Source organism: Pongo abelii, chromosome 5, assembly GCF_028885655.2.
Source record: "Pongo abelii isolate AG06213 chromosome 5, NHGRI_mPonAbe1-v2.0_pri, whole genome shotgun sequence".
NCBI classification, from domain to species: Eukaryota; Metazoa; Chordata; class Mammalia; order Primates; family Hominidae; genus Pongo; species Pongo abelii.
The window spans coordinates 157,096,177-157,110,416 of NC_071990.2; the positions used below are offsets into that span (position 1 = coordinate 157,096,177).

The 14,240-nt window shown below is 40.3% G+C and overlaps 1 protein-coding gene across 1 annotated transcript in view; it reads right to left on the reverse strand.

The window, feature by feature from the left end:
- Nucleotides 1–369: 369 nt before the first annotated feature.
- The window catches only part of NOX3 (NADPH oxidase 3), a 60,274-nt gene continuing 46,403 nt past the window's right edge, over nt 370–14,240 (reverse strand). The window contains exons 12-14 of the mRNA XM_024248914.3: nt 12,129–12,253; nt 1,809–1,962; nt 370–575 (exon numbers count right to left, since the gene is read on the reverse strand). Coding sequence (XP_024104682.2) covers nt 1,836–1,962; nt 12,129–12,253 — 252 coding nt within the window. The 3' untranslated portion in view covers nt 370–575; nt 1,809–1,835. The remainder of the gene's footprint in view (nt 576–1,808; nt 1,963–12,128; nt 12,254–14,240) is intronic.

Here is a 14,240-nt window from a genome sequence, read left to right on the forward strand (position 1 = left end):
TCTGGTTGCAAAGGCTGAATTCAACTTAAATGGGGAAATGATTACACAGAAAGACTGGTTCTATTCAAATTAGTAAAGTTTGAATTATATGCATCAAGCAATACCTCAAGTTACTGAGAAATTCCAATGCAGAGATAGTAGAAATCATTTTTTTAGACATGAATGGAATATTCCTAACTTATAAAATCAATATTATCATAGAAATCATCAGGTCAACATAAAAGTCTGAGGATAAAGAAAAAGAAGTGATCAATTTATAATTTAGAAATACTTAGAAGAGCTTAAGAGGCTGCCTTTGTCAAAACACATCATGTCAGATCAATTTAATTCTCTTATGGCAGAATGACAGTCCACAAAGATAAGAAGCCTTTGAGAAACATAATATATTTAATTTAAGTAAATGTTTTTGTTCTGTTGTATATGACATGTTATTTATAAGCTAAGGAAATATGGTATGGTGTGCTGTTTGCAATAGTTAATTATTATTCACCAGTTCCCAACTGGGAGCTCATATCAACAGGCTGTCACAGGAATTCCTGGTGGGGTTCTTTGGAATCAATAACTTGATTGAAAACCTAAACAAAATATTTGAGATATTATCAATGAAATATGTAGATATTACAAGCTACATACCAGTAGTAGTGTCTGGGGTTAAACTTCAAAACAATCTTGAAATATTAGAAAAATTCTAAAAAATTAATCAATATTAGTAGCAAGAATTATAAGATGTGAGGAATACTTTGCAAACATCTTGGGAGTAAAATAGCTGCATAGTATAGAAAGACTGGTGCAATGGGAATTAAAAAAAAATCTCAGTTATTTTGTGGGGCAGAAGTTGAGTAGGAGTATAAGTGTTAAGAAGACCACAGACCAAAATGTGGTAGAATAACAAGTATTTGTTAAAAGAGATTGAGAAAGAAATATGAAAGGAAGATGGAAAAGAAGGAAGGCAGGAAGAAGGAAGAAAAGAAAACAGAATTTATTTGTAAATATATGGCATATAAGCTCTAAGAAAGTCCCTCTTTTGCTCAATACTAGTCATGCTTCTCAATGCATTTTAAAAGGATGTGAAGAAATGGAAGTGAATTTGAAAAAGAGTAACAAGATGATGGAAGGGCTTGAATATATATCCTAGGCCAAAAGGTTAAGAATTTAGTATTGTTTGGACCAGAAAAGGGATAGGAAAGGGATGATTTGATTAGCATTTTCAAGTATCTAAAGGATTTTTGTGGAAGATAACCTCCATTGGTGATTTCTCCGGTCTACAGAGGATGAACAAAAGCACAAAAGGAGCTTAAGTTTAAAGCAGAAAAGATCAGGTTTGGATATAAGGTGGGTGTCTCTGCCATAAGGGAAATGAAAATTTGAAATGATTTCCAAAGGAGACTTCAAGCCAAGAAACAGCATGAGTCTCCATGTTGGATGTAATGTAGGGCATGGAAACAAGTTTGGGAAAGACAGCCTATGCCAGGGGTCAGCAAGCTCCAGCCCACAGGCCAAATCCAGCCCGCCCCCTGAGTGTGTGGATGGTCGATGTGCGAAAAGTGACTTTTACAATTTTTAAAAATTTCATGTTATAAGAAAATTATATGAAATGTGACTTCAGTGTCCATCAGTAAAATATTATTGGAACACAACTATGCCCATTCATTGACGTTACTATTTGTGGCAATGTTGGCACTTTACAATGGCAGAGTTCGGTAGTTGAGAGTGGGACCGTACAGTGCACAGAGCCTAAAATGATTACTGTTTGGCCCCTTATGGGAAGAGTTTCCCAATCCCTGACCTGTATGATTGCAGCCACTTACACAATGCCTGGACTTGACCTCCAAAGTCTAGAAGCTCTCCTTGTTGTAATAGAAATGAACACCTCTGGGGTCAGCTGATGAATACAAGCGGCACATCTTTTGAAGTGTCCTCGAGAGAGCTTTAGGTCCACAGAAGAACACACCAATGCTGCTGCTGCAGTAGGGGTAAGAAAAGGAAATAAAATGTCACCAGGAGGCAAGGCCAGCCAGAAGCCAAGACAATGATAAGATTAGTGAAGTGGTTGTGGTAGTGAGGTTACTTATTTATTTTTCTCCCTCCATGTCGTTTTTTCTTAGATTCTTTTTTTCTACCTACTTTCAGCACCATGCTCTCTCCCAGGTTCCCAGCATCCTCCCCTAAATTAATCAGGGAGGTGGAGCCAAGAAGACTGAGGCTGGAAAGGGGCCATGAAACTGTTGAGGGGTTTTGATACAACACCTGGCAAAGTTGGCACTTTACAATGGCAGAGTTCAGTGGTTGAGAGTGGGACCATACAGTCCATAGACCCCAAAATGATTACTATTTGGCCCCTTATGGGAAGAGTTTCCCAATCCCTGACCTATATGATTGCAGCCACTTACACAATGCCTGGACTTGACCTCCTTTTTGGCCAGGTGACCTCGATTCATGTCTTCTTGGATACGTGACCAGATGTTAACTTCCTGAGAACATAAACCTGGTCTGTTTTATTCCAGCACCTGGAACAGTGCCTGGCATACAGTGGACGATCAACACACATTTGCTGAATGAATGACTAAATGGCTTTCCTGAGTATTATCTGCGTGGTCTTGGGCAAGTCACTAGACCTCAGTTTCTGCATGTGTAAGATGATAAGGACTACGTTGTATGTTTTATCAAAAGCAAGATGAGATAATACATTCAAAAGGGTTTTAAAAAGGTTAGTTATTACTAATATCCTGTTCAGTCCTGCCTTTTTATAGATAATAAAATTCATGCTAAAGTAATAGCAATTTAATTAATTTCTCCTGTTGGAATTACTTTAATTTTCAAAGAAGGCCAGAAGGGAGAGCTGGAAAAGAAAAAGACGTTACTGAAAATATAGTCACCCAAACGTTGTCATCTCTAATCTTGACATTTCAGAAAACTATGTCAGAGAGGTACTTTTTGCATATAGTGACTATCCCAGAGCTGCTCAAATGCCTTGCGACTTAGCTTATATATAAACACCACATCTGCACGGGGTTTCAAAGTTGTTTCTGGAAGTTGGGGTGCATCAGTCTCTATAGAGATTTTTAGAGACCGTGTCTTTTTTCTCTTGTCTTGAATATTGCTATTCTTTGTAGCATTTTTTCCAATCTCTAGTATAAGCTGAATTAGTTACTCTAGTGTGGATCAAAAGTTCTCAAGCTTTACTGTGCATAAAATCATCTAGGCAGATTGTTAAAATGTAGATTCCTAGGCTCGAATCCAAGAAATGCATGTTTAGTAAGGATCTCGGGTGGTGTTGAGGCAGATCGCCCTGTGATCCACACTTCGAGAAACACTGTCATCAAGACATTCTTTGGGCTTTAGGACCAGCTCACTATATTATCTGTGTTTCTTCAGACATGGATCTTGCTGGGAAGTGCCTATATAGCCTAGTTCTTCTTAGCTCATATGTTAACATGGTTCTCTGCCATGTATCATAGCCACATTTTAATTGTGTGTTCCAGGACCATCACATCCACGGTAGAAATTGATGGTTCCAGTGCATTTCAAACTCCAGCTTCAAAGGAACTTATCAATGGCTTAATTTACAAATGACAATATGTTTAAAATGTAGCAGTACTACTTTCAAAGAAATCATTCTCATGGCTAAATTCGAGAAGGTAATTTTTCAGAAAATATTTCCCATGGAAAAGTATGAGTTTATGGCTTAATGAAGAGATTTTGAGGTGTTGATGGAAATAAAAAGCAATGGTTAAGAGTGCTCTTGGCTCCACCACTTCATTGCTGGGTAACTTTGGGCATGTTAATTACCTTCACAAAGCCCCCAGTTTCTCATCTATAAAATGGGGAGAATTATAGAATCTAGCTTCTAGAATCTCTGTGAGGATTAAGCAAGACATTGCAGGTCCGGCCGCTGGTCCTGTGCTTGGCCCATGGTGCGCTCTCAGGAACGGCTAGCTTCCTGATGTGATTTTCCCATGTGATGGCTATTGGTGTCTGCCTGCTCCGTGAAGCTGAACAGAAGATGTGGTACAGGGTGTTAACACAGAGGTGATTATGTAGACTTACTGAGATCAGCACTAGATTTTTGAGCTCTGGACTGAAACATTTTGAATGGTAGATGGGTCAGGTGAGACCCTTCCCAGTGAGGAGTCACAGCTTTGCTTTGTGTCTGATGCCCAGAGGTGTCCTTGCATCTATTTTCAAAGATGCTGTTATGGGTGGTGATATTTTTCCATTAGTGTAGATGTCACCAAAGAGATTGCCCACTGGCCCACTCCAACAGGCTAAGACTGCCCTTTCGTTTGCAGCCACAGTAACTGCAGACCTGATGGTGCCCTTTGATGCTCTGCCTTTAAGACTCCATTTCAAAGGATTCTGATTGCTGCTGCCTGGTGTTCTACTGGTGTCCCCAGCAGTTCACAGCTTCCCTGCATCTTTTGAAGTTGTGGTTATCACACTGCACAGCTAAATCCACACTTTACTCAGGGGCCATAACCGCCATGGTGATGCAATCACCAAAAAGTCTCACAAAGGCCATTTATTATCTACCTTCTGCTAAGGTGGAAAGGTCAGCCCTTAACTGGCTCTCTGTGCATCACTGTCCCCACATACAGCATTCTTCTGTTTGCCTGACTTACTCTTCTCGGCATTTGTGACTCCAAGTATGGAGAATTTCTTGTCACAAATGCATACTGTGAATCACAGGGCAGAGAATCCATACAAAGTGGTTAAGGGACAGATGTGGCAGCTTCCCTTTTTTTTTTTCTTTTATGAGGCAATGGACAAGTGCAACAGAACCCTAATGGGGTTGGTAAAGAAAAAATTCTTCTGTAAAATTTAATTACCCACAATCGCTTGGAATTAAATGGAGATTCTCTGCAAAAGAAGTATAAAAACGCAAGGTGCTATTCTTCAGTTTACAGCCTGCAAGCCACAGAGCTTGCACACGCATGGGGGAGCTGGATCGAGGACAATGTTAACGGCATTGATCAGTCTGGGCTGCTGACTTTGATGAGAAAAGGACAAATTTTACACAAGCTGCAAATATGGCTAACATTCACAGCGTTATTTTTAGCTCTGATAAACAATAAAGAAAATTCTCCTTTCCCTCTCTATGTCTGCTAAATAACTATTATGCTCTTCTCTGTGGGGTTGGTGCATTTTTCAAAAACAGTTCAGCGATGCCATGCATGAAAGGCATCCAAAATATCACCCACCAGGAGATTTCAGCCCAGCAGATATATGGGCGTGTGGGTGCGCCCGGGAGTAATCCCACCACCTCGCTGAATTCCCAGGTTCTGCTGCCGTGAGCCCTTCTCTCCTTAAATTGTATGTTTGTTTTTATGTGTTGGCTTTTATGCTTGGTAAGTTATAACCCTGTAGGGGCAGACCCTAAACCCCATTAAAAAAAAAATCAAATTACTTTATACCCTGAGTGCATTCTGCAAATAAAATCGATAAACAGAAGCTTCCCGTGGATTTATGGAGGCTTAGAAAGAAGATGAGAGCTACAAACTCTGTATCAGACAATGGACACAACTTCTGGTTAATCCTTTCTAGTGAGTGTTTTTCATTAGAAATGCCTCCAAATGATTCATCACATAATTATATTTTGTACAACACCTTCTTTTTTCAGAACCGCAGATGATAATTGTGCTGGCCAGCTTTTTTTTTTTTTTTTTTTTTTTAACCTATCTCCCAGTTAATTTGTAGCAGCCTACGACATTACTTTTCTCTGTGTCCTAATTACTCAGTTGCTCATGAGTTGCTGCAGATGTCCCTAACCAGGCTCACTGTTGTGATTCTGCTCCTACCCACGTTCCACAGGCTGTGTTTTCTTTGGCAGCCGGAACTGTGCTGTTCGGACTCTTGTCCCAGCTCCCTCATTGGTCTCATGGTGCTGCCACTTGCACATACTGGCCATTTTGCTAGGCTCTGAGGTGCATAGATAAAGTTGCTTATAGCTATAAGCCCTTGAGAAGCTTATGGTCAAATGGGGAAGAAAAATGAAAGCAGCTGACTTGTAGCATCGGATCCCAGGGAATGGTAGAGCCATTTTTGCCAACCCTCCCCCACTCCAATAAAACGGTAACGTATATATGCCTTCATGCATAAGTAACCAAATATTTTGCCAAACTAAAAATTTGATAGATAGGTAATGCCATTGAAGAAACTTTGCAGCATAATGATAAATCCACCCTGTATTCACCCATCTCTCCAATCCCCGCTACCACAAATGGAGCAATTTCAGCAATTTTCATTGAATCTTTACTTGGGTCTAACCAGAGAGATTGATGCCCTCTCGTGGGAAGGAACTATGGGAATAGACTGACAATTTCCTCATCATAAATTTATGGTGTCTTTATTTTTCCCATGAAACTGTAATTTATCATGTGTTGTATTTCCCTATAAGTCTATTTCTTTGAGTATTCTGAACATTTTAGTCATATAATGAATGTTTAGGATATCCTGTTAGATAAAGGGCCCTGTATGCTATAATCAGAATGCTAATTTCTTAAAAATATCATTTTAAAACATTTTGCACATATGCACATACAAATGAGAATTGAAGGGTGCATACACAAGCAAATGTGGGTCCAGATGGACACATTTACTCAATTTAGTATAAAGGTATTTTCACGTTTCTGAAAACAATGGGTGGTCTAAAATACATTCATGCAATATGGATTAGAAGCCCCCAATCATATGGTAAGTTGACACCTTTCTTCATCGTTAGGTTGGGTTAAACTGTTCTAACAAATGGTAGTACTCTTCTATTTTTTGTTTTTTTCTTCAAAGTTAAAAGAAACATGTCTACTGAAATTACAAAAAAAAAAATGACCAAACTTTAAAGTTTTTATGGTAATTAATTACATCAAATTTACACCTAAAAGGCGTGGTGAAGTTATTAACAGATAGGTCAAAAGTAGAAAACTACAAATATTATCTGAATGGTAAGATCAAAGATTTAAGGCCTATGGAAAATTATTTATTCAATTAATTAAAAGCAACTGATCCACAAATTCAGAAAGCTGAGTATCTGTACAATGTGTGTTTATCAAAAAAGTAACTAGATGTGACAAGGGTATTTTTATTTTCATTCTGTCTACCTTCTTGGAAATATTTTCCTGATTTTCTGAACATTTACCTAAAGCTTGGGAAAGTATTGACAATGTTTACAAAAAATGCAATACAGTTTCCATTTTTGAAAAAGATACCTTTCTCTAGATTAGTAAGACATAGATGTCAATGAATGTATTTAATTAGCCTACTATATTTTAATTGGGAGAATAATTTTTAATGTTTTTGTTTTATAGTACTTTTCTGTGCTTTGTCTAACTGAAATAATATACAATTTTCACATGCATGTGAATTTGAATATATTAATAAAAGGCTTATAATGCATCCACTTAATATTTGTTGATTGTCTTTCAAAACTATACTTGTGTTTTTGTAATATAGCTAATATAATTACCAAAATTAATTACAAATAAAAACAATGGAACACACTTTTCTATTTTCTACTGTCAGCCTTTGATCTATTTTTAATTTTTCTTCTCTCTTCCTTATTTGTATTCATTTTGATGCCCATCAATTTGTTTCTCTATTACTGTTATTTTTGCAATTTTCTGGTTCCTTTATAGCTTGTACTACTCTCTTTGATCTGCTTCCCTTCAAGCTTTATTTTTGGTCCTGTTTTTCATGTTCTATAAAAAATCTTTTTGCCCCTCTTCACTTTATTCTTTTGATTTAACTCCTTCTTAGAACAAGAACAAACTCCAGCTTTGAGTGAACAGGTAAATATTTTTGAAAGAGTAAGTCCGGAGAATCCTTGGCTTCGCGCTGATGAATAGAAATGGTTGAGAGCCTACTTCAAAGGCCCTCAAGAACAAAGAACCTTTTCTGAGGCCACTAACAAATCCACCAATTTCTTCTGACCCATCTTTGCCAAAAGATATGAGCTAACGACAGGACAGAACTGTCTTGTAAGAGCAGCCAGGCAGGCTGGGGAACAAACATATCCTTGACATAATAAGGGGAAAACATACTGTTTATCTCTTTAATAACCATCCTGAGGAAAATTAATGTTACTTTGTCCTTTGTGCAGAACAGTAATTGGATTGTGTGTTTCATTTATATCTGGACAAAGGCCAGGATATTGAAATACTTCTCAATATTAGATTTTCTTGTTTAAAAATTAGATTTTATTGGCATTCTCTTTCCGAGATTTCTTCATTAAAAGCTTCATTAAACATAAATCTCCTTTTACACAGCAGAAAACAAAATTATTTTAAGGAGGTAATTTTAAAAGTCTTTGGAAAGGGTGGTGCTAAGCTTTTGACTGAAGGCCTATCTTTTCCCAGGGATCTGGCATTCCAGGGATAAAATGATTGACTTTGCCTTCATGTGTCTAATATTAATGACATGGATGCTTGAAGCTATATAACAAGTTACCATGTTCTAGAGTCTAAGGCTATTACAAATATGATATCAAAAAATTTGGGACTGGGAAGTATGCTGTAGAGGTTTGATTCGGTGATTCCAAACCTTGGGGGGCCTCGTCTACTCTGGAAGAGATGAAGTCATCCATCAAGGAGAGAGACTTTGCATAGCTACTGTGCTGCAAAATACAACTGAGCATTAAGTACGTTTCTGCACTTAACTTTGATTATGGCTTCTAGAAAGATACGAGCAACAGGGAAAGTGATGGTAATATAGTTTTTCCACCTTAAAACTGATTACTCTTTACTCCCTGCAAAAAATTGGACAGGCCCACTTCTCAGCACTGAGTAACATAATTTTCTGGGCAGAGTTTGTGCAAACCCAGTTTTATCCTTGGTCTCTTGATGGTCGGTGTTCCTGGCTCATGCCTTTTTGAGGGAAGGGAGATAATTAAATAGTTTGGTTTTAAAGGCCTTCCCCATTGGGCTGCAAGCTTTGTGTGTAAAAATAATTAAATAAATAAATAAATAAATAAATAAACACCATGTGAGATGTCAAAAAGGGACGATCCTAGTAAAAACTGAGACTATCTAGAAGAACTGAAAACCAAGATATAGATGTCCATGTCAAAAGCCTGTGAAGTGAGAACATTTATTCCATGATGACTGAAAAATGAATGTAAAACATTTATCAGTGAATATATATTTTTTTTCCCAAAAGGAGAAAATAACAACAAAAACCCCCTGAGTTTTCTCATATGAGCTTGTAATATTTTGTTAGTTTCTACCTACAATCTTTTCAAGGAAAAGGCAGATGAAATGATCTCGTCTCTGCTCTGGGTGGATGTGAGGTGGTGGTGGTGACTTAGACTCAGAAGCACTGGGGGCCCGGGAGCCAGGGCTGGGTGTGGAGCAGGAGCTCAGAGGAACCGGATTCTGTGGCTGCAGAAGCCAGGATGGGTTGGAAGCACCGCATTTGGAGAGAAGGCAGAACCAGAACTGCATTCTAGGCCGTATGTCAGCAAGAGTCTGTGCAAGAAACAAAATGGAGCAAGGAGGTGTCAGGAAGTGACACCTGGAAAAGCCTCCAAGGCCACTGCCACAGCTTCTGGGGCATCGGAATGAGCCCCGTGGGGTAAGAGCAAGATTGCGAGGTTGCACAGCTGGTCCATACCCTCCCTCCCCAACCCTATGCTCAAAGTGATGCTTTTCTTGGGGTCTCCCGCTGGAAAGCCTTTAGTCCCGGGCTAAATGTGGGTCAGGAGCAATCCCCACAAGCATGCCTTCAAACCATCTCTTCCCTGGGTGTAAACACTCCTGCTTCTCAGCAGGTTGCTGGGTGCAGGGTGCAGAGAGGGTTGGCAGGGGCCTCTCAGAGCACAGGGCAGCTGAGGTCTGAGTGACTTCGCAGGGAAGAAGGCGACTGGAATCAGATGGTTATGAATCTTGGACGGCTACCTGATCACTCCTTCCACATCTCCCTCCTTGTTAACCTCCTTCAAATAGCTGGTCCGGGGGGTCTAACGAATTCCATGACAACCAATAAAAAAGAAAATGGCATCTTTCTGGTACAGAGGGAGTGTGAAAAAAATGTTAAAAAGGAGCAGCCAAAATGACCAAAAGATAAATAATATTCACCAGAGAAGTACTCTGTGAAGCAGAACAAATACGAAGGAAGTACAAAGAGTTTAATGAAGCATGCTGCCTCTGCAGGAAGCCCACAAGGCAGAAGTGCAAGGACTGAGGCTTTGAAGGATGCAAGACCATGGGAAAATCGCCGGGGATATGGAAGCAGTCAGAGGTACCTTAGTGGGCTTTCATGTACTCTTACTGGTGCAATACGGAGAAAGTGGATGGAAATAAGGTCAGGGTATAGAAGACCCAAGAGGCATGATTATTAAGGCAGATATGAGTGTCACGTATTAAACTCTGTGACCTGTCAATACAGTGTCTGTTTCCTGACCCTCCAACAGTACAGTTCTTGGAACTCTTGTCCATCTATATCTGCCCATCTGGTCTTCTCAGCCAGTTTCATGGCTGCAAACAGTCCATGTGCTCACACCTCTGGCTGAACTTCTCCCCTGAATATTTGCTTCTTATATTCATCTGCCCACTTCATAATTCCATGTGGATGTATCACAGGCATCATAAGCTAAACATGTCACAAACTGAACTCCTGATACCCCATGTCTGCCAACCAGCTGCTCCTCTTAAAGTCATCGCCATATGGCAAGTGGGGATTCCATTCTATTAAACACCTTGGGTCACACCTCACATCCCATCCATAGTCAATTCAGCTCAACCTGCAAAGACTCCAGAATCTAACCATTTCTCATCACCTCCTCTGCTGCTCCCTAATCCACACCGCCACCACTGCTGAAGTCTCTGGCCTCTCCACCTCTGTCCCAGGCCCCTCACGTTCCATTCTCTTGCAGAGTGATCCCACGTCACTCTACTGCTCAAACCTGTAAGTGCCTTTCCCTCTGTGAATAAAATCCAAAGCTTTACAATGACTCGCAGCTGTCTTTGTTACCTCTCCTACAGCCTGGCTCCTGCTGCTCTCCCTCTCACCTCCTCTGTTCTGGAATCATGCCAGGAATGATGTCTCCTGCCTCAGGGCCTTGGCACATGCTCCAGTTGCCCACATGGCACACTCCTTCACTGCCTTCAGATCTTTCCTCAAATATGGAAACTGTTCTTTAATGAAGATAATATTAGGGCATGCTGACTTTTAAAAACCATAGAAAATGAAGGTTCAAAGCAAAGACTGACTTAGGAGACATCATAACAATGATAACTGTTTGCATTAGTGCTCCATACTACAAGTATATTGACATTATGAAAACAACACTGGGAATGGATATTATCATCCATATTTTTCAATGGGGTGCAAAAGCTCAAATAAGCTGCCTCGTCCAAGGTCACATAGCCAGTAACTTCTAGAACCAGGAAGTGCAGGCTTCATTTCAGTTTTGTGACCCCAGAAGAAGTACTCTTGCTTTTCTATATTGAAATTTATTATATAATGATAATAATAATATTAATAATGTAAATGATAATAAAAATAATAATAGCAGTGATAGCAGCCAGTGCTTCTTGTGAACTCCATACAAAGCACTGTTTTAAGCCTCTTACATGCATTCATTAATTTTACCCTTGCAGACTCTTAGGAGGAAAGCACTATTATTTTCTGCAGTTTGCAGAGGAGGAGACAGAGTCAGTACCAGGGTAGGTAACCTGTCCAGGGTCAACCAGTGGTAAAGGCAGAACCAGGATTTACAGCCAGATGCTGGGTCCTTAACCACCACCCGAAATCCCTGCTTTGTCTTCTAACATTTTCTCTCTGCTTTTGCTAGACGTGCTAGATAGTGTACAGTTGGATAGGAGTGAATTCTCCAGTTGGGCAATTAGAGATCAACTGTACCCACCAAAGATGTCTTGAAAGCATATGTAGTTGAAGAAATACCATCTTTAAATGGAGGTTAAGTGTGAAAAATTGCAACATAATCAGTAACTGTCAGAGGCTGTAAGCCAGTTCAGGAGAGGCTTGTGGCCCCTGAAATATACCATTGACCACCTTTTCTAAGGTACATGTTTTGTCTCTGACGGAGATGTATGGTACTGCAGATTAACTTTTCACTCCAGCAGCCCTTGCATTTCTCCAGAGAAGAGCCCGGCAGGGAGAGGAGCAAGAGCTTGCCTTACCTGGGGTGATTGTAGGCGATCTGCTTGAACTCGTTGTTCCAGTTGGGCCTCCCATAGAAGGTCTTCTGCTTTAAGCCTGTAATCACGTCAGTATTTTCATCCCAATGTAAAGCTATGTGAACAGCCTAAAGTAAATTTGTGGCATTAGATGACATTTAGAAAAAAAATATATAAGCCTTCTATAAATAAAGAATAAAGTAATCTTGTTCATTTGTAGATTTAATTAAAAAATGTGTACAGGGCTGGCAATGCTTATCACTATTTGCAGATGTCTCCAATGCTGCACTTTAGGGCAAGCATCATATCTCATTTATGCCTGAATCAGGCCTCGTTGGAACCAAGTGCCTCTTTATACCTAGTAGGTGTGCAATAACATTAACCTAGAAAGAATATTTTCCTTTAAAAGGATGAAAGTCATATAGTAAATGTGGTTAAGAGAAAGCAAGCACTAAACGATTTCCTTCTTTTCCTGCCAAACTTTTCAACAGTTAATGTCTACCTGCTATCCCCTTTCACTTAACATTGGCTCCTGGGGAGTTGAGAAGGGCATTGCCAGTTTAAAGTGCTATGAAATGTCTGGGAAGAAACTGCATCTTGCAATCAGACCTGCCTAGTGGGTTGAAACGGTGTGATGTATACTGTCCGGTTTCAAGTGCTGGGAGGATGTGGAGCCTGGCAGGCGGAACATGGTGGCCAGAGCCTAGCAGGCGGCTTGGCTGCAGATCTGTGCCTAATCATTTGCCTTGGAATTAAGCGACTCCATTCAGGCATCATGTAGCTAGTGGTCAATAAATGAGAGCCCGTAGCATAAACCCTTGTGATCATTTTTGTTTGTTTGTTTTTGTTTGTTTGTACGTTTTTGTTTTTTTTGAGACAGAGTCTTGCTCTGTCACCCAGGCTGGAATGCAGTGGCATGATCTTGGTTCACTGCAATCTCCGCCTCCTGAGTTCAAGTGATTCTCCTGCCTCAGCCTCTCGAGCAGCTGGCACTACAGGTGCGTGCCACCACGCCTGGCAATTTTTTTTTTTCTGTATTTTTATTGGAGATGGGGTTTCACTGTGTTAGCCAGGATGGTCTTGATCTCCTGACCTCATGATCTACCCGCCTTGGCCTCCCAAAGTGTTGGGATTACAGGCGTGAGCCACCACACCTGGCCATGATCATGTTTTAAGTTGCTGTCATTTATTTTAGCCCCTTCTGCATTCTGGTAGCTACCTTGCTCCTCACTTCTGGGGATCTGTGTTCCCAGTGCTCATCTCTTAGACCCCTATGTGGTGCTCTATTCATTCTCACCCTCTGACTCATCCTGACCCTGACCAGTTTGGGTAACAACCCTGCTGGGTGTAACTCATGCCCCAGGTTCCCACTGTAAGCCTGACTTTCCTGGCTGACCTTCTCTCCAGTCTAAAAAAGTAGTTGAATCTAGGGAGGTTTAGCTGAAAATAGTGGAAGTGTCCCAACAGGTCAGGAGACAATGGCAGGTCAGATCTCAGAAATCCAGGCCAATTATATAAAAAAGACGCCTGAACTCATATGTTCATCATAGCAGTATTCACAATAGCAGAATCATGGAACTAACCTACGTGTCCATCAACAGTTGACTGGACAAAGAAAACATGTTATATACATACTATGGAATACTATGCAGCCATAAAAAGAATGAAATCATGTTCTTTGCAGCAACATGGGTGGAGCTGGAGGCCATTATCCTAAGTGAACTAACTCAGAAACAAAAAACCAAATACTCTATATTCTCACTTATAAGCAGCAGCTCAACAACGGGCACATATGGACATAAAGATGGGAATAACAGGCACTGGGGGCTCCAAAACGGGGGGATGGTGAGAAGGGAGTAAGGGTTGACAAAGAACCTACTGGGTATGATATCCACTATTTGGGTAATGGGTACACTAGAAGCCCAAACCCCACCAGTATGCGCTATACCCATGTAACAAATGGGCACACATACCCTCTGAATCTAAAAAATAAAGAAAATATAAAAAGAAATCCAGGTTGTAGGAAGTTGTGAGCAGGCAAGTCTGACCCCAGGTGGCAGAGCTACTGCTGGAAAAGAATTGGGTTATAGGACTCCGAGCAAAAAGAAGGTGGGG